The sequence below is a fragment of the Diadema antillarum genome, unplaced genomic scaffold (assembly GCF_040938485.1).
Source record: "Diadema antillarum isolate AM-2024a unplaced genomic scaffold, OU_Dant_1.0 scf00000167, whole genome shotgun sequence".
NCBI classification, from domain to species: Eukaryota; Metazoa; Echinodermata; class Echinoidea; order Diadematoida; family Diadematidae; genus Diadema; species Diadema antillarum.
The window spans coordinates 1,766,510-1,787,267 of record NW_027271056.1 but is presented as its reverse complement, the minus strand read 5'-3'; the positions used below and the strand labels follow the sequence as shown (position 1 = coordinate 1,787,267).

At 39.5% G+C, this 20,758-nt stretch overlaps 1 protein-coding gene and 1 non-coding gene across 2 annotated transcripts; one reads left to right on the top strand and one right to left on the bottom strand.

Moving 5' to 3' along the window:
- Positions 1 to 5,984: 5,984 nt before the first annotated feature.
- On the bottom strand, positions 5,985 to 19,514 carry LOC139722533 (checkpoint protein HUS1-like). The gene is made up of 9 exons (XM_071633821.1): positions 19,457 to 19,514; positions 16,825 to 16,957; positions 14,958 to 15,079; positions 13,924 to 14,100; positions 13,489 to 13,596; positions 10,941 to 11,015; positions 10,250 to 10,349; positions 8,330 to 8,452; positions 5,985 to 6,093 (listed from the first exon to the last, which is right to left on the bottom strand). Exons 2-9 carry the CDS (start codon positions 16,874 to 16,876, stop codon positions 6,008 to 6,010), a joined length of 843 nt encoding a protein of 280 aa, XP_071489922.1. The 5' UTR covers positions 16,877 to 16,957; positions 19,457 to 19,514; the 3' UTR covers positions 5,985 to 6,007.
- Positions 19,515 to 19,875: 361 nt separating this feature from the next.
- On the top strand, positions 19,876 to 19,948 carry Trnar-ccg (transfer RNA arginine (anticodon CCG)). The gene has a single exon. It is a non-coding gene; the product is annotated as a tRNA-Arg (tRNA).
- The last annotated feature ends 810 nt before the right edge of the window (positions 19,949 to 20,758 follow it).

Sequence of the window (20,758 nt, the reverse complement as noted above, 5' to 3'; positions counted from 1 at the left end):
CTGAGTATCACAGTTCATCTTCCATGCATTCTTGCAGACTCTTTCCTGAGAACATTGGAAACTTGGGGCGGGGATAGCTTTGAGAGCTGGGGGGAAAGTGTCCATTTGCATATTCCATCGCACTGGTAAAAATACCTGCCAAGTACCTTGTACTTTATAGATGGTTGGACTATGCAGTTTTGCAAAAAAAAAAAAAGACTTAAAGCTCTATCACTTCTGATTCTAGAGAAGAATATTATTGAATATTCCTTAATTAAGGAGGTTTGGGCCCCCTGGGGCCGCCAAGAAAAGCATGGTGCCCATTTAAACACTTTGAGATCCTATTCCCCTGGGAATGCTACTTGCCAAGTTTGGTGAAAGTCCATTATGTCGTTTTCAGCAAGAAGATGAAAATGTGCAATTTAGGTCTGCATTTGGATCAGGGAGCAGCCCTGGATCTGCAGTAAACAAACTTGGAACTAAATTCATTAATGTACACACTCATGGTATTAACTTTGCTTTATCACTTCTGGTTCTAGAGAAGAAGATATGTAAATATTCCTTAATGTTTGGGGGGGGGGGGGCCTAGGGGCCCCCAAGGGGAGCATGGTGCCCAATTGAACAAAGTGAGATGTTAACCCCCTGGCATGCTACTTGCCAAGTTTGGTGGAACAGTCATCACGGGGTTTTCAAGAAGAATATGAACATGTACAATTTAAGTCCCCATTTGGACCCATCTCACCCTACTCCCCTGGGTCCCAAGGGGGGGGGGGGGGGCACCCCTGAGTCTGCCATGAACAAACTTGAAACAACAGTCATCACTGATTCATTGCATTAACTTAGCTCAATCACTTCTGGTTCTAGAGAAAATCTTTGAAGATTCCTTACTGGGGGGGGGGGGGAGGGGTGGGTTGAGCCCCCTGGGGGCCCCCTAGGTGGGGCATGGTGCCCATTTGAAGGAATTGAGATTTTATCCCCCTAGGGATGCAGAGACTCCAACCACAAGCACCTTCTGATCTAGAGATTTCTCCCGCTTGAAACCCCTAGCAAACGGGAGGCTCCAACTTGATGTGCGCGAAGCGCACATCACGAGCGCAAAGTCCCTTGCGGTCTAGGGCTCTAAATGGTCTCTTGCGCTATTTAAGGCTTATTTTTCAACATACAATGAAATGAAGTAAGAAATCATTTCAAGCGGGAGAAATTAAATCTCAAGCGGGAGAACTGGAGATTCTGCAAAAATGGGCTTTCGGCGGGAGATCTCCCGTCGAAAGCAGGAGAGTTGGAGTCTCTGGGGATGCTACCTGCTAAGTTTGGTGAAAATTCATCACGAGGTTTTCAAGAAGAAGATTAAAATGTACAATTTAGGCCCCATTCGGACCCCTCCCCTGGGTCCCAAGGGGGCACCCCTGATTCCGCCATGAACAAACTTGAAACTACAGTCATCAATGTACTAATTCATAGTATTAACTAAGCTCTATCAGTTCTGGTTCTAGAGAAGAAGATTTTTAAAAATTCCTTAATTTGGTGGGGGGGGGGGGGGGGGGGGGGGGAGGCTGGGGCCCCCAGGTGGGGCATGGTGCCCATTTGAACAAATTGAGATCCTATCTCCCTAGGGATGCTACCTGCCAACTTTAGTGAAAATCTGTCATGGGGTTCTCAAGAAGAAAATGAAAATGTACAATTTAGGCCCCATTACGACCCCTCCCCACCCCTCTCCCCTATGGGTCCCAACGGGGGCACCCCTGATTCTGCCATAAACAAACATAAAACTACAGTCATCAATGTACTAACTCATAGTATTAACTTAGCTCTATCACTTCTAATTCTAGAAAAGATGATTTTAAAACATTCCTTAATTTTTATTTATTTATTTTTTTTTTATTTTTTTTTTTTTTTTTGGGGGGGGGGGTTGGGCCCCCCTGGGGGCCCCCCAGGTGGGGCATGGTGCCCATTTGAACAAATGGAGATCCTTTTCTCCTAGGGATGCTACCTACCAAGTTTGGTGAAACTCAGCCATGGGGTTCTCAAGAAGAAGATGAAAATGTAAAAAGTTTACGCACGATGCGCGACAGACGCCGGACGAAGAGCAATCGCAATAGCTCACTTGAGCCTTCGGCTCAGGTGAACTAAAAAACCTAAAAACGACAAGAAAGTATTGCCTTTGCCTGTTCTAGAAGCTAAATATATCTGATTGGGGGTTTGGATAGTCATATGACAAGGTAAAGCAGGTCAATCATGAAAAACAAATGAACAAGGAGAGGTTTGAGGGTGGCAATCCTCACTTTTATGTCTTGTTTTGTTCAGCTCCTTTTTTTTTTTTTTTTTTTAATGTTCTTTACACTGTACGTGTACTACCTATTTTTGGTTGAAATAGGATGCTGGCATTTATCTGGCATTCATTGATATACTGCTCTTGTCAGATCCTAGACTCATCCATTCCATAATTTAGACATTGCAATGAAAACACCTGTTGCAGTGTATATTTACTTTTTCTACACTTCTCTGCACACAGAGGGTGCACACCTAGCTGTCCATGACTAATCACTGATAACCCCTATGCAAGAAAATATAAATTCCCCCAGAGCTTCCCCAGTTGTCTTTATGCCACTGAGATAGACCTCTGTCTCTAGTAGTGGCCACACGTATCGTCAGCGTCATTGGAAATTTATATATAGTAAGAATAATTTGTTTACAAAGAGAAAACAATTCCCTACAGTATATAACATTGCAATTTGATGGGTTTTCCACTTCTTACCACTCGTCAAAACTATAGATTTTTGACACTTAATCAATAAGCCTCTACATCTCTCTCTTTATTTTCAACAACTCTTTATGGCAAATCTTATTTGTTTTTGGTACAGTACTGTATTTATATTTCATACACAACCAAAGAAAATGATGTCTGTCATCTTCTTCAACACATCTTTCGACAGCTATGCCTGCATGCATGTATTAACAGCATAATTTATTATATTTACTTGTGATAACTTATCCAAATGCCACTGACTAACTTTTGTCACATACAAGCAATAAGGCTGTTATGTCTGCATAATCTTACCAGCCAAAGCGGAACCCCAACCTTTGCCATATCTATAATCTAGTCTTGGATCATCTCTGTTCATTTTTTTTTTTTCTGTTCCCAGCATGGATTATACAGGGTACAGACTTGATTGATAATCCTAAAACATTTGACTTGATCAAGTTAATGGTGTCTTGCATTAGACCCTATGTCACCTGAGCTCACACGTATTTAAACCACTTGCTACTCATGTCACTGTGACCTCAGTGCATGACCTTTGACCTCAAGGCTCAACACAGCCTATCTGCTTGTATTCATAATACCTCATCATTCATCATGCACTCTAATATTTTTGCGGTATAGAAAGTTTTGCGCATTTCGTGCCACCAAAAACCAGCGCGAAAATAAAAAACACAAATACTTTTGCACATCATATATTTCACTAAAGAATGTCTTGATTCTAACGAATCAAAAACATGTGAAATTCATCTTATCCAGCCGAGTGCAAAAAATCACCCGAAGCAACAATATTCACTTTTACAGTATGCTACTGAATTTCACTGTGTAACTCCACATAACATTACAGGTGCCAGGCCAATATGAATCGATTATACAAGAAATTGTAGATGAGTACTGCTTCAGCCAGTTCTACACAAATAGGCATGACAGAGAAAAAGAGACAGAAAAAGAGATACATTGTAGATACATACATAGACAGAGAGAGTATCAAAGGAATACATACATATTTCTTTTTCAATAAGTTTATACAGCTAGTTGCAGACATAAACAAAAACAAGATAGGTACATGTTGTGATGGCTTCCTTAAAGGACAAGTCCACCTTCATATACATAAGGATTGAGAGAATGCAGCAATATTAGTAGAACACATCAGTGAAAGTTTGAGGAAAATTGGACAATCCATTCAAAAGTTATGAATACTTTAAGTATCTGCGTAGTCACTGCTGGAAGAGAAGACTACTACAGTGTATGATGTCACATGCGTACAACTATATAAGGAAAATAAAAAGAGAATTTCACAAAACTTTACTATTTTAATAAAGCGCACATTTCTCCAACTTGCTACTGACGTATGTTAAGGCTAATATTATTTCCACTGCCTTCTGAAAGAGAGAAGTCGAGTGTTCTTTTGTTATATGAGAAAAATGGAAATATGTTGAATTTTCTTTATTTTTTCTTTATATCGTTCTACTCATGTGACATCACAAGCTATAGTAGTCTTTTCATCCAGCTGTGACTGAGCAGAAACTTCAAAAATTCATAACTTTTGAACGGATTGTCTGATTTTGCTCAAACTCTCACTGATGTGTTCTACTAATATTGCTGCATTCACTCAACCCACATGTCTATGAAGGTGGACTTGTCCTTTAACTTTCATTAGATTTCAGTCAACACAGCAATAACTTATCTACTGTAAAAGTGGACATTTTATTGATGTGGAAATTTTTGCGCATTTCGTGCAACCAGAAACTATCACAAACATAAAGGCACACAAGCATTTTGCTTGCCATATGTTTCAGTGATTACTGTCTTGATTCTGCAAGATTAAGAAATTAATCTTATCTGGTTGAGAGCAAAAATATCCACTTTTACAGTATTGCTAAAATTTTCATGTCTCTTAAGAGGTCATGTCAAGTTATTTCAAATCCATTCAATCCAGTTGTTCATAGACCTTGCTCTTATGAACTAGCTATCACTAATCCTAGGAGAAGAAGATTCAAATGGAATGTCTGAAAGAGAACATACAGTTTGTATATGATTAACTGATTAACTTTCACATGTGTTTCAGCTCTTTGGTATCTAATGAAGATGTCAACATTCTTTATGCTTTTTCAATTTAAATCCTCTCCATTAAAACAGCTATTACCTCTCATTCAATCACGAAATGGTAGGCCTATACAATGGTTTTAAGGCTTGAAAAAATAGTGTGTTATTTGTGAATCTGCAAGATTTTAGTTCCCTTGGCATGCTGCCCACAGTTCTAAAATTAAGTGCTAATGATTGTCATAAGAACAAGAATACTACTGTCCAACCTCAGATACCAAACCTTGTCAGGACTGGCACCCATCCGTTAAAGTGATAGAGCCAGATATGTGAGAGATGCTCAAGCATGAAACTTTTAAGCAAGTTGTGTTGAGGAACATAGGGCGTGGTCAATTTTCTATTCACTATGACGAATCACATAATAATTGCGATGTTTCATAATTAAAATAATGTGGAAATGAAATGGAATAGGAGTGGATATGTTCAGATAACGAAGAGATCTGGAAAAGCAATGGCTGGATGACCGAGATCGGGCCATACTTTGCTTTCATGTTGTGCTTTTCTTGATCATGTCATGGTGCTAAAAGTGCTTCAGGGGCAGTGGAGCCAGGCTGCCAAGGCAGCTATGCAACAAACATCCTAATTCCAACCAACACTGGCATTCAGTTTCCTGTATGGCACCCATTTATACACCTGCTTACAGAGGAGTGCTACGAATATAGCACTTTACTGAAGGATGCAGTTGCCATTATGGGGCTTGAACCCTGGATATCATGATTGCACAGTCCACTAGGCCACAGCAAAAGTATCTGCAAATATCTGACACATCCTACAGGCAATGCTTCTCATGTACTGTGACAACCTCAAGACCCTAGCGGGAAGAAGGCATAACCCACTTATTGATGACGCATTAGCAGTCATGATGAAACGTACACAGAGATGTCTGATACCCTCGGACATTTTTCCTACAACAATCCAATCCAGGTAGAGCGTGAAGATGGACAGAAACCAGGCTGGGTGTTCCAATGACACATCCAACAGATAAAACACACGCAATGGTTCCTCTAGATGGACACATCAGGAGTTTGCATCATGGTGGCCATTTCCCGGCACACAAAATGATACTGTCTTGCCATGATGTCTTGGCCATCTTTGTAAAGTACCAGTAACTCCCTCCAGTGGGCAGTGCCTTTCAATACCTCCATCTGTCTCCTTTGGCCCTGATCCTCATGAATAGATGACAGGCATGCTGTACTGAATGGAGAGATCCTCATGCAGCAGAAAGAAATGGATGATTCGATTGTCTACGATACCTGCAAAGGAGAAACAGAAATTCCAAATAGGAAGTGAGGAAATATCCTCAGACTATACATGTGTCCAACTTAGCAATAACTATTAAAGAGATTATAAACAGGTTACATCTGGGACTTTTTGAGGTCATAAAACACTATAAATCCACATGACATATGTGACTGTGCACCTCAAAACGAACATAAAGTCGCACAGACTGATTTTGCGTGAGGACTGAAAATAAGTGAAATGGGTCAACCTAGCCGAACTTGACTTTTTCATATTTTCTGAAAGAGCGGGTCTTCTTTTACATTATGCTAAAATTATGTATCATAAAACAGGCAGGAAAGTGTGTTTTTTTAGCAGTTTATCTCAAACATTTTTGGTAGAATAGTGTGATTAGGTGTGTCTTTAGAATCCCTTTTTCATTTCTGAAAAACCTTGTCCACACTCTTCACTTTCAACTCTAATAACTTTTGAAAGGATAGTGCTACTGCTTTGAAAGTTGGCACTAATTGTGGACAGAATGTACTAATGAGGCATACTTAATTTCAGTTTAATTTGATAATTCCTTCATTGTTGTTACGCTGGTGGTTTACTTCCTGTTTTTTGTCCCATTCATCGCACAGCCAGCACGGTTTGGTAAAGATTAAGCGCTTGAATAGACACTGTACTTCAGAGCTTCTTTTCTCAGTTCACACTTTTCCTGAGTTTGTGCTTTCTTTCAAATATTTAAATAGGTTAGGAGAGTCCATTTGATTTGAGTTATACATCATTTTTAAGCTTAAGGTCTGCTCTTTCAGAATATGGTCTTAACTAAAAATTCATGTCTGGCGACTTTTTGTTTGTTTTGAGGTGCACGGTCACATATGTGTACAAGACAAAACCCAAGACACTGGTTATTCCGCATCTCTGAACTACCGAATAAAATTCATGTGGATACAGGAAATGTATTGGATATAAATGCATGCATGTAATCAAATCGTTTGTCCATTCTGCTTGAGCATTGACAACCAGTTGTCTTCCAAACAAGATCCTGATTCAGTATTTTGTTTTCGATGACCATCATCAAAAAACAGAAGCAAAAAACCAACAAACCCCCCCCCCCAAAAAAAACAAGGCAAGTGCCAAAATGTGTCTCGCCCATTCGTGTAGAAGAAATTAATGTTTTTCTAAATCCCAGAAGTTCATTGACCCCACCTATGACCTTTGACCTTGTGGTGACCTTCATGTTTGGTAAAATGTGTAATTTTGTATAACCACTCTTCCCTCCAAGTTTGATTGAAATTAAAGGACAAGTTCACCTTCATAAACATAAGGATTGAGAGAATGTAGCAATATTAGTAGAACACATCATTGAAAGTTTGAGGAAATTCAGACATTCCGTTCAAAAGTTATGAATTTTTGAAGTTTTTGTGCAGTAACCGCTGGATGAGAAGACTACTGCAGTGTATGAATAACTTAGATGTCACGTGCGTACAACAATATAAGGAAAATATAAAGAGAATTTCACAAAATTCCATCTTTTGAGAAAAGTACACATTCCTCTGACTCGTTACCGACAAATGTTATGAGTAATATTATTTCCCCTGCCTTTAGAAAGAGGCAAGTCAAGTGCTCTTTTATTATGCGAAAAAAGTGAAAATATGTTGAATTTTCTTTTACATTTTCTTTATACTGTTGTACGCATATGACTCACAAGCTGTAGTAGTCTCCTCATCCAGCGGTTCCAACACAAAAATTTTAAAAATTCATAACTTTTGCATCGATTATCCAATTTTCCTCAAACTTTCACTGATGTGTTCTACTAATATTGTTGCATTCTCTCAATCCTTATGTTTATGAAGGTGAACTTGTCCTTTAAAGTCCTCAGTAGAGAGTTATTCAAGTTTTTGTAGCGTTACAGACGGACGGACAATGGACGGACGGACGATGGACAGACGACGGACGGACAGACGCCACAGGCGATCCCTTAGTTTCCCCGCACCTCCGGTGGGCTCGACAAAAAAACCACATACACAAAAAACAGCAACAATAAACAGTACTTCATTGTATATATTTTTTTTTCTTTTTCTTTCTTTTTTCAATACAGAAAAATTCCTTATTGAAAACTTGTTGGGAAGCAAAAATGTGAAATTCCCTTCTAGGCACACAATGTTTAAAAAGTATGTACCTTGTAAACCATGATGATGCTAACAAAGCCGACCACTTGATCAACTTTAGATCAAAAACAAATGATGGATATCAATCCATACTTACTGCATACAATCCTGGATGGATTCAGCTGCTGTCCAGACAAGAAGTGGATGAACTTTCTGATGTCAACCTTAGCCCCTACCAAGCCAGAGGGGTCCGTTTGGCTTGACTGGGAATCGGCGCCCTCTGGAGGCAGAGCAGCAAACATGCAAGCACAACATTGAAGAAACTAATTTTGTAGTCCCTACCAAGAAAGGTCTTTCAAGTCATTCCCTATACTACTGTTAAAAATGGTTGTAATCATTTTAGCGATAAGCTGTTCTTCATTATCATGGCATCATATCAAAATTACAGTGAAACTGAATTCAAGGTGACCCTATAAGGATGACGTTAAAAAAGCACCAGTTTGAAAATACAAATTTTGCATTACAAATTATGGTCTAAACATGCTGTAATAGCAGAAATATGATAATGATAACAATTATCATGAAAGTACATATTTCTTATATTGTGTGCCTTTCCACTGCATCATGGAGTTCAAAGCAATCTATAGCATATTACTAACCAACTCAAAAAAAAAATAAAAATAAAACTAGAAATGTCGCTATGGCGACTGGTATGCCTCCGCCATAATGCACGATTCTCCTAATAGGTCTACAGTACATGTGGACAATGTGTGATTACATTTTCACAAAATTGGCAAAATATTAAAATGACATGTTTGTCACAAATGTTTCGAATGTTCACCTTCCTTGACCTATGTTTAATTGGATGAATAGGAGAGCATGTATTTGGGGATTTAAGAACTTTAATTTCGACTTTGACCCTTTCATAAGTTTACGCACTTGAGTAATTGTCAAGGTATAAATTGTATGGAGAAAAAGTGCAATTTCTGTATTGAACAGTAAATTGTTATCATTTTCATCTGGCCTTTGATTCATAAGAGAATCAATGTCAGGCAGAACATACATAAATATGTACTAAGTTTAAAGATAACTTGAGCCACTTCCGAGATATGGAGAAAGAAGTAAGTTCAGCACTTTCACTTGATCTTTGACCTTTTGACCTTTGACCTTCTTGGCAAAAAAAAAGAAAATCCCAGAGAATCTCTAGTGGGTTATACATGCATACATCAAGTTTTTTAAAAAAATAATCCTGCTGGCATTGCATAAATATAAGTAAAATAGTAAAATTTTGAAGTATTGCCCTTGACCTTTGACCACATGAACCCCAAATTCCCTAGATAACCACTGCCAGTCAGTACATGCATATACATTGTTCCATAAAGATACCTTGAACAATTTCCAAGATACACAGAAAAAAGTGCAATTTTAACATTTTACTTGACCTTTTGACCTTTTGACCTCATGACCCCAAACTTTCACCAGAGAATCTTAATTGGGTAATACATGTATACACTAAGTTTCAAGAAAATATCTTCAGGCATTGCATAGATATGGGGGGGAAAAGTGAAATTTTAAGCATTTGACCTTGACCTTTTGACCTTTGACCTTGAGCATGTGCACCCAAAAGTTGATAGGCACAACTTCACCTCCTAATACACATACATGCCAAGTTTCATTAGGATACCTCAAAAGGTTTTGATAGTTACCCTGTCCACAAAATTCATTATGGACGGATGGACGGACGGACAACCCGAAAACATAATGCCTCGGGCACCACTTCGTGGCGGAGGCATAACAAAACTGAACCTGCAGTGCACTCATGCTGCTCAAAAGGAGGCATTTTGGTCACTTGAAAGCATCAAATCCAACCACTTCATCAGCTCCCAAAGAGGTAATGACTCATACACAAAGGTACAGAGGAGCATTGTGGATAAAGCGTCTTGCCCAAGGCCACGAATGCTGAGGCAAGGTTTGAACCCTAGACCTCCTCATGAGAGTGTGGCGTGCAATCCACTAGACCACAGCATCGCCACAAGTGCGAGTCTTGGGGGGGGGGGGGGGGGGGAACAAAGCTTACCCCATTCCGGATTCTCCAGGTCCCGGAAATGAGTGGATACCGTCACCTGCTCGCTCTCCACCCTGAGTCTCATGTCGCCGCTCTGATTGGCCGACAGCTCCTGATGCATGGACAACAGCAATGTGAGAATCACTCCCATTGGTCAGTCAGAGTAAAACCTGTCTGGATCACCACTGGACCATAAGAACTAATATGACTTTCTCACAGTGCCTTCGGCCCATATCTTTAATATCACTTCCAGGTCCTATGCCAGTAGGGGCCAACAAGATGTTATTTTCAGGTCTCTTTCAGGGATTGACAGATGTAATTTCATGTTGGAATGGCACCTGCAAGTCCTAAATATTCTGATCAAGGTTTGTTCCAACTGTTGGGGGGTATATTGAGATCTCCATGATGTATCAACAATTAATTCTGTTCTCGTATGGCAAATAGTACTCTTTGTAAGCTTTTCTAATTCTTGTCTGAATGTTATGGTCTGTATATGAATCAAATAAGGCATATTTGGTTGCCTTGATGATCAAAGGGTCTTACAGGTTGAATGTTATCATCATTAAAATGCTGCACTATCTGTACTTCATACACAGCCAACAATAACCTAACATCAGCCTAATCGTCTTTATCTTCATTCCCCGAGTAAGTTGATATTGAGGGAATGAAATAACAAAAAGATAGACTTGATAGAAGTTCTCACCAGGTAACTTCCTAGGTTCTTCATCCTCTCTGTAACAGTTCTGAGCACTTTCAAGGGTGGCATGCATATGGTTATCTGTGAAGGAAAAAATAAACCATTATTAACAATAGGAAGTTTCCATCATTAGGCCAAAAAAAAAAAATTGCTTTGTTTGCCCTTCGCGACCGACTGAAAATCACAGAAATTTCGGGTCGCGTTTTTTTTTTTTTTTTCTTTTGCTCTTTCAAGTTTATTTTTTTCCACAAATTTCATCTTCTACAAATTTGTGAACGGTTTTAAACCCAAAATTATCCATTTTAAGCTAAAGAAAGAATGAAAAAAAAGTCTAAAAATGTTTTTTTTTTCATCTCATTGTGTTCGGGCCGCGCGGGGCCGCAGGCTACGTTTTATAGCATGCATTGCATGCTAGCTACCTTTTTGGCTCACGTGCGTGCACGCATGTGCACGAAATCCAATAAATGCATGCATATGCGCCATAGATAGTGCGCTAGCTAGCTAGCTACCAAAGATTAGTAAGTAGCAAAGAGATTTTTCTCCTCACTGGGGAAAATCTCTTTGGTAAGTAGAGATAACAAGATACGAAGGCGCGCGATAGAAATGGACACAAAATGGCTACCCTACATGACGATACAAAAGAGAGTTAAGTACAAACTCAGTACACCTAGAAACATCATTCATTTCCAAAGGTAGTGGTATTTTTATTATCTTAAAAAGATTTTAAAATTATAGTCGTAGCTTTTTATCGATTAAGGGGATTATTTTGAAGAATGAGATTTTAAAGTAATAAGGATTATTTCGTGGAGGTAGAAATTTGGCAACAACATGATCTCACAATAGAGTTCAAGCTACACTCCCTTAAAGACGCTTGATAAACAACAACAACTTCAGAGACAGCGCGTCTCTGGCAAAGACGCACATCACCTGAGATGCGCTATCTTTGAAGTTAGGTACTGTGGTCTCAGGTGATGTGCGTAATACACTTGAGGACCGCGCGCTGTCCATTTGTTTTGTACAGGATTAGCGCGCACTTTTGTGTCTTATAAGTTAAGCGTCTTTGCTAGCTACCGTACCGGCCGCAGCACAGCGCTCCAGCGCGACTGCCAAGATGGCTACTTTTGCAGCATCCGTTACCAGCTGTCATGGCACCAAAACTGTTTGGAGTTCAGTTGCCAGCATCTCACTGGAAGGTACTTTTTTGGAGCTGTTTTAAAAATTTAACAAAGATGAATGTTATAAGTGTTTGTCAGTGAGTGTTTCTGCCTCGCGTACCTGGCCCTGGCAAGACGTAAATTTGAATGAATCCCTTGGAGTTCTGAGTGCATCGACATGGAAAAAAGGGTACCCTGTATTAAAAAAAAAAAAAAAAGAACGACCTATTGACCCTCTTTGGTTTTGACAATTAAGGGCAAACAAACAATTTTTTTTTTTGGCCTTATTGAAAAGCATGTGTGCCCCAAAACAACACTTAATCTTCGCCAAAGAATAGCATACACCTAATGAATGTAAATATTGTAAGGAAGTCTATAGATAACATGGATACAAGTCAGTGGTAAGGTAAGTCATTTTGATACGTGACATGAAATACTCTACATGCAACTGAGCTAGAGCTCTTGTACATGTAGAAGCATGAACACAGCTGTTAACTCTCACATTTTCAAAAAAAGAAAGGTGGAACAGATTTACAAAAGACAAAAGTAACTAAGATCTAAAGGGATGTGTGTTTCCCTGCCACTTACTTCTCCAATCTAAAATTTTTTTGTGCAACATGAAACTCACGCGAAAATAGAAGTGTGCAAATATCTTGCTTGTTATATGTTATATCATTTCACATTTTTTATTTCAAGGTAGGTATACTGTAGGGGAATATCTGCTATGTTATTTGTAGTTGTCTTCATGTTGGCTAGTCCTGTAGCACAAGTGAATCTGCCGTCATGATGCAGACCATTTACCTTTTACCGTAGCATGTGCTGCCAAAACCTTTAGCCGCCGTGGCAGCAGTAAGCTGTTTGAAGTGCTTGCCTAATTGTCATGACCGTCCGCAAAATTGACGAGACATGAAATTCATCTTACCTGATTCTGAGTGCAAAACTTTTCATTTCCAGAATACCCTATCTTCTCTGTCTACCATTTTGTTGGTGCAGATGATTCATTTGGTACTGTCAATCTAAAAAGTTGTAAATCTCTCATTCAATAAGCCCCCTTACAAGTAAGTCTGAGGTGTCAGAGTTCACCTTCTACCCAAGTTTAACTGAATTTTCTCACATCTCTGTTGCTTGCTCGATGTTTAGAGTAAATGTGAGACTCTGGCACAAACATACTTGTCTGCTTTGGCAGCATTGAGATGTCAGTTTGACTCTGACTTGTGGCTCAAGAAATATCAATGAAATGAGTTATCTGAAAGTGTCTGATAGAGGATTTATTCTCTTCCATCCACAGGAGACCTCTTCCTGCAAAAGGCTACCCAGGTGCCGTGACGGCGCGAGGCTGCCAGCGCCCTCCACATGGATTGCGGTCTGGGAGAAAGCCTACAATTTCCTCTACAGCTTACATCAAAGTCTGGCAGCTTGGGCTCCTTGTATTCTGACCACAGTCTCTTGGGGATAACCGTCACTGGGACGTCGTGGGTGATGACCCGGCTGTGACCTGTCCTCGATGGCTGAACATGGAAAACAAATATTTGTACACAATGAAGTTCACACATTAGCCTTTGATTGCAATGCTCTTGGTTGTTTGTCATCTCTTTAGTGCAGTATCAATTTGTATATAATCAGTGATCTCTTCTAGTCACATTTTCAATGCAATGAGGATAAAGTGCCTTGACTGACTGTCCACTGTCTTACCTACTTAGCTGCTATAACACCTAGTGTTGGAGATTTAGGGACGTAACTCCACAGGAATAGATTTCCACCCCTCTGGTTCAAATATCTGTTTGTTTATAATCAGTGATATATTCTAGTCACATTTTCAAAGTCCGAACTCTTACCAGTTCTACTTCAAGAGAGAGGCAAGGGGTGAATTTCTTGGTGAGTTTGATCTTGACCGACTTGGCGCTCTGCGCTGTCTTCAGGGCACGCACAAGGTCATCGGGGGTGATCTCCAGGTAGATCTCATCAGCGTCCTCTGCAACACCCTCCATCTGGTACTCACTGCAGAGATTCATCTGCAGACAGAGAGCAAGTCAAATCAAGTGGAGCAATGTCTCATTTCAACCCATGTATACCCGAATTGGTGAGGCAGAATATGAACTGCTGATATCGTGGCCCAATGAGAAGCACCAGCTTTGCATTTCACAGGAAACCAATCATAGTGCCATTTTCCTTGAGCAGACTGCACCAAAAATTAATGACACAGAAAGCGCCCATTACTCTGCATTACGACTGTGTCACACTCTTGCAGATTTATGGTAGGGAAATGCATACAGATGACTAAACAGTTGTATAGAGTGTTAACCTAACATCAGCAAGTATGCATTATTACACTTGCATAAAACTCTTTCAGTTTAGAAACGATTAACCATTTTAGTACCCCATATGGCAACAATGCATGACAATTTCATGAAAAATTAATCCTTTCATTAGTTTGTCCATTGCATCCAGCATACATACAATGTACGTCAGATAAATCATACAATTATGCAATCAACAGTGACATGTAAATGAGCACTGAAAACACCTGAAATGCTCAAAGTTTGAATAGTAACCAGTCCACACATATGTAATTTAAATGTCCCATCACTCAGAATCACATACATAGAGAAATTGAGGACCATCTAGCAAACTTTCTAAAAGTATAAGAGGACAAAATGATTTTTTAAGCAAACATTTCAATTGCTGGTTATCAGTTTCTTGCATATTGTGAATGTTTAGCAAAAGTACTGTGTCACAATGCATTAATTCATGTTAACAACCCATTATGATATTGTGTCGTTTAAAGAACTGCCTACCACATCATCTTCTAAATCATGCACATTGATGAGATTTTATCAAGAAGGCACTGAATTCAGCAGACACCACTCACCGACTGCAACTCACACCAGAGATTGCCTTTGGCCACTTTATCATTCAGGATGAAGAACATTCTCTCTTTGGATATCCTTAACACACATAGCTGGGTGAGCTTTGCTATCGTACCAAAGACTCCTGCAGGGAAACCATTTTAATTTACAATATTAGCTGAAGAAGAGTACAGTATGAAATTATGCGTTGCTTGAAGGTATCAAATCAGGCAACATAAAAACAACATAAGCAACAACAAACACAACGGTGACGATTCAATATGAAAATTAAATCCATGGTACTGCTTTGAACTGTTACTCAACAACTGAACTGGGTAAAGTCTATTGCATTTGATGGCAAATGCAAATTTGGTTCTCTCAGTGGTTTGCAGTAAGTCAGATGAGTACCAATTTAAAAATGAGAAACAGTTTCACTTTAGTCACAGTGTGTCACATTGCCACAAAGAGCCGTGTTCTTTAAATAACAAGGAAGGGATCGTTTTGTTCATCAGAAAAAACATGAGAAGGCCAATCATTACTGCCTTACGTGAATAAATCAACAGTATTGACTTCATCATGATAATCCAACAGATGTGCATCTGTTGTTGTGACAGTTTTCTAGAGTACCGTGATAAGCAGCATGGAGAAAAGTTTGTAAGGGAATGGAAATTCAGCACACAAGTGTAACATCAAATTAGTATATAATGACAAAGGGAACACAAAATACAAAAAATACTGAATATGCAGAGAAGGCCAGAGTGCAGATTGTTGACAAAACTGATTCTAATATGCATGGAATTACAGCAGCATAGGGATTTGTGCGAGTGCCCACAAATTATAGCAGTCAATTTCCTTGTAGTTCCATGGGAAAACCAAAGATATATCGGCAAACAAGGGATGAAGAGATTCGTAAATGGATTTGCCTTAATTTGCACATAAGTATGTGCATTTCTAAAGACTACAGACCTGAAACAGGTAAAGAAATTACTTGAGTGATGTCAGATACACTGTGGGAGGCATTAACTGATTCTTGTTGCTTTGTTTTGAAGTCATGTGATAACCTACAGAGCCCATCGCAATCACATGACTCCCCCAAATCACATACTCATATGTTCACACCTGGATGAGGAGGTAAGCAGCATGAAATAATGTTATTTTGTTTCCATTTTTATCACACTAAACAATGAAAAGTAGAAATTACGCGGTGCGTAATATATGTCCCCGCCGGAAGTAGCATTTTGTAGCAAAATGTACAATATAGGTTAAAACTCAAGAACAAAGGTAAAAAAAGTCAAAGGTCAAAATTCTGTGTGTGGATAGAAGTTTTGAAGCCCTCACCTAGTGCCATCACATAAAGCAAACGGAATCGAAATCGGGTTAGAAATGGCGAAGGAGTAGCATTTTGTAGCCAATGTACAATATAGGTCAAAAATCAAGGTCAAAGGTCAAAATTCTGTGTAGAAGTTTTGATGCCCTCACCTAGTGCCATCACATAAAGCAAACGGAATCGAAATCGGGTTAGAAATGGCGAAGGAGTAGCATTTTGTAGCAAAATGTACTATAGGTCAAAGGTCAAGGTCAAAGGTCACAACTGAAATTCTGTGTAGACGTTTCAAAGCTCCCATGTAGTGCTATCATATAAAGCAAACAGAATCAAAATTGGCTCATAAATGACAGAGAAGTAGTAAATTGAACATTTTGATCACACACGGACGCACACACATACACACGGACACACACACGTACGGAACCCGTTTCATAGTCCCCTGCTCGAACTCGTTCGGCGGGGACAATGAAACAAAACGATTCCCTTTTTTCTAAAACGCTTCGATGTTATTTATAATTTCTTTTTTTTTTTACATAATTTCATCTACTGTTACATATACGTACTTGTGAACTGCTCAATGCTGCTGATATCTGTCAGTCTAGCCCTGAAGCGCATGGTGAGGAATTATAGGACACAGAAGAAGTCAGAAGTATTGCAGCATTGGGCGTGCATTAAGGTCATGAAGCATATAGTGAGCTGAAAAGGAATTTACAGAAAAAAACAACTGAGAAACATGTTTATCAAACAAAAGTACAATCTCCAACTTCTTTCCTGAACAGTGATACCCAATTCATCAATGTGGGTTGAAAGATTTTTTTCCCTTCCATTTAATTGGGGTCCCAACTCTTAAGCTATGGACCCTAGCACCCAGAAATCCAGTACTGTATATACGTTGTAGGCCTATAGCATTACCAATGCCATTAGTGGCAATGCAACAGGTACAATTTGTACATGTGTAAGATACCAAGAGACATGTAACACTGTCAATCAAGCAGTGAGTGACGAGTTACGACTTTCTTTGGCTCTATTTTCAGCCAAATGTATTTATGAAACAAAACATGATTGTGTGTATGTGTGTGTGTGTGTGTGTGTGTGTGTGTGATACGATCCTCTTTCAGAGGTTAGAAGACATATCACATCAAATTGCCTTTTGCTCTTTCAACCCATTTATGTCTAGACCTCTAGTCCCGAGTATATTCACACAGGTGTCTATGGGAAATGCACGTTTATATCAAAATCAGCTCATCCTCAATGGGCTAACTTGATGACAACATTTATTGTGTTCTTTGAACATCATAGCAACATGCACAATCGAAGTTAACACTAATAACAGCACACTCTTACAAGGACTTTTTTTCTTCTAAATTCTCATTCTTTTCATCCCCCCCCCCCACCCCAGCCTTTTTGATATGCAAACAGACACAAACCCCAATAGATGTCTACACATAACATAAACAAATTTAATATGCATATCAGTCTGGGAAATCTGCTCATGAGGGGGGCTCCGTCTCACAAGGCACTCTCTCCCTCATGAATACCTCTGGGGTACTCAAGAGGCTCCTTCCCCACAGAGCTCATGAGGACTCCTCTTTACTTCTCATCCATCTCACATCGATATAAAAATGGTCGCAAGTTCGCACTGTGATTTTTTTTTTTTTTTTTAACACACACATGTCCACTCTCCATGATGAGGAGAAGAAAAAATTCAATCTATTTGTTTCGATTAAAACTCGATTTTTTTTTTTTTGACCAGGTTGATGATACAGGCAGCATTACAACTTGATTTTTGTCAAAACAAATAGATGGAATTTTTTCTTCTTCTCATCATGGAAAGTGAACATGTGTGTGTAACAAAAGATCACAGTGCAAACTTGCGACCAATTATATATCGATGTGAGATGGATGAGAAGTGAAGAGGAGGCCTCATGAGTACTGCGGAGAGGGAGCCTCTTGAGTACCCAAGAGGTGCTCATGAGGGGGAGCGTGCCTTGTGAGACGGAGCCCGTGACATGAGCGGATTTCCCGGACGGATATACTCCACGGGTCCACAGGTCACTGCAAAGAGGAGAATAGAGGAAGATAGTGGATAGGCCTACCAGAGCCTACTACTTCTACTAGTACCTTGCATGATGTACATATAAAATTATAAACAGAACAGAAATTATAAACAGAACAGAAATTATAAACAGAAATGGATGCCCATTCTCACTAATGCTAATGATCAATGATGAACTTGGGTGAGAGTCTCAAGTAAATACTACACTGACACACAAATCAATCACACTACGCTACGGGTAGGCTACCTAGTATAAGAACAATGCCCAGCTTTGTGTAAATTACCCCCCCCCAAAAAAAAACAACAACAACAACAACAACAACAACAACAAAAAACAAAAACAAAAAAAAAAAAAACAAAAAAAAAAACTTACGTTTGTCGTTAGCACTTAGTAGTAGTGACACTGTCTACACCTATCATACGTCCATACATCATGTCCCTTCCAGTGTCAGAGGGCAAATTTTACACCAGCAAAATTGGCAGCAAATCATATCAACATGGCCTCCTGAGCTGAGCTCCTTGCCTGGCCTTGCCTTGCTTGGCTTGGAATGCTGATTGATTGTAGATTGCCGTGTATGAAACTATAGAATTTAGAAAGTTCAAGCTGTCATTGATTAGAACACAACTCAAACCCAACTTACCAAGCTCATGACATAGGGTAGGCCTACGTCCTACTTCTACTAGTTCTAGACTCTACAGATAACATAAAGTCTAGAATCTAGATCTTTAGAGTTCTAGATGCTTCTAGATTTTGATTGAATATCTAGTAGAATTTAGCTCTGGACAGTAAGTAACCGCAGCAGCGACCCCATACGGACAAATACACGTACGTACCGTAACAGCGCCCCGCGACGGGGTTAGACAGTAAGAAGCTTTCTAACGGTTAGATTAGATCACAGTGCAGTTTACATCATACATCATGACTGAATGCAAAGTCGATGCAATACACCAATTCAAACGACTGGGACTAGGGCACTGCACAAATGATTGTGCCAATGGTCCGGGTTTCTTTTTCTTAGTATTACTGAAACGAACACCTTCTAGGTCATAAAACCAGGCGACCATTATTACCTGAGGCGATGAAAAATAAGTTTGATGTTGTATAAGTAACTACTAAATTTGGTCTCAAGCGCACTTACTTCTGGCGGTTGGAAAAAGTTTGACTTTCGCGGACTTTTTCTTGTTCTTCTGTTTTTGATCCTTATATGCATACATGAATATGCGTGTACGGCCGGCCGGTCGCCGGTCCGAGCCGGTAAACGTAGGGGATAGACCACGCAGGCACACTGTGTATTCGTATTGAAGTTCCCAGTACAAATTTTGTATACAGCGCCATCTCGTGGATCTTACTCAACCATAAAATGCCGTACACTCTGTGCGTTCGCCCTTGCCATGTTTTAGCAAAAATTTGGGGAAAAATTAGGCATTAAATACCAAAAAACCCACTATTTACTCATTACGTTGGTCGACAGAAACATTTCGCCTCATTCAACAAGAAGGTTGCTTGCATATCGTGTACTGTAGTTTATAATAATTTATACCCACGCGCAAGGCGCCAGACCCTGTGGCCTAATGGATAAGGTGTCAGCCTCCGGAGCTGAAGATTGTGGGTTCGAGTCCCATCAGGGTCGCAATGTGTGGAATCGATTTTTTTTTTTTTTTTTCTTCTGGTAATTTTTAATTGATCGCATGTTTGGTTCCCACGAACACGCACTGAAGATTTTACTGGAAAAATAAGAACATTACATACGTCGAATAGTGAGGAGTTCGTCTGTGATGCCATACTGTACGTATTTCAAGACATAACTACACACAGCCCAGTCGCTGTAGGTAGCCGCACAGCAGATAGCGTCTGGTCGGGCTATTCAAGACATAGCATTTTACGACGATACATGACGATACCTGACGACGCATGTACACATATCTTTTACAGTTACCGTGACATTCCCTATAGAGTCAATCTGTTCATTGTTTTCTTTTCTGCTTTATACGTTTATTGTTCTAATGCTTATCGCCTTGGGTACCATAGGGAATCTTTATACATTTCAACTTCAGTAGTTTTGAGCTTTAGAAATGTGTTTCCACAAACATTTGCGTATTAAGCGAATGCAGAAAGATCGGTTCCTTATTTTTTTTTCTTCATAGCACAGGATAATCCATTAAGAGATTACTGTATACATATTTGCTTAAATCGACATGCCGCCCTCTCATAGGAATCCTGCGAGAATGTATGACGTCACAGAGGTAGAAATATGAAGAAAATTAAATATGAAGAGGAATAACGTCAGTAACGGGTCAAGGCGAGGTGTGCATTTTTTCGAAAAAGAAAAAGAGTAATCTTTTTATGAAATTCACATTTTCCTGATATCATTCAACGACTGAGATGTGTATTACAAATTTTAGTTCCTACCTAGAGGAAATCTGACGTGAAAACAACTGAA

What these genes read in the sequence shown, in the direction of transcription:
- LOC139722533 (XM_071633821.1), bottom strand. Translation starts at nt 16,876, where the DNA reads ATGCGCTTCAGGGCTAGACTGACAGATATCAGCAGCATTGAGCAGTTC. An exon ending in AGAACCTAGGAAGTTACCTG is followed by an intron (nt 10,350 to 10,940) that starts GTGAGAACTTCT and finishes TCCATGCATCAG; the next exon opens with GAGCTGTCGGCCAATCAGAG. An exon ending in CCTGGAGAATCCGGAATGGG is followed by an intron (nt 8,453 to 10,249) that starts GTAAGCTTTGTT and finishes CTCTGCCTCCAG; the next exon opens with AGGGCGCCGATTCCCAGTCA.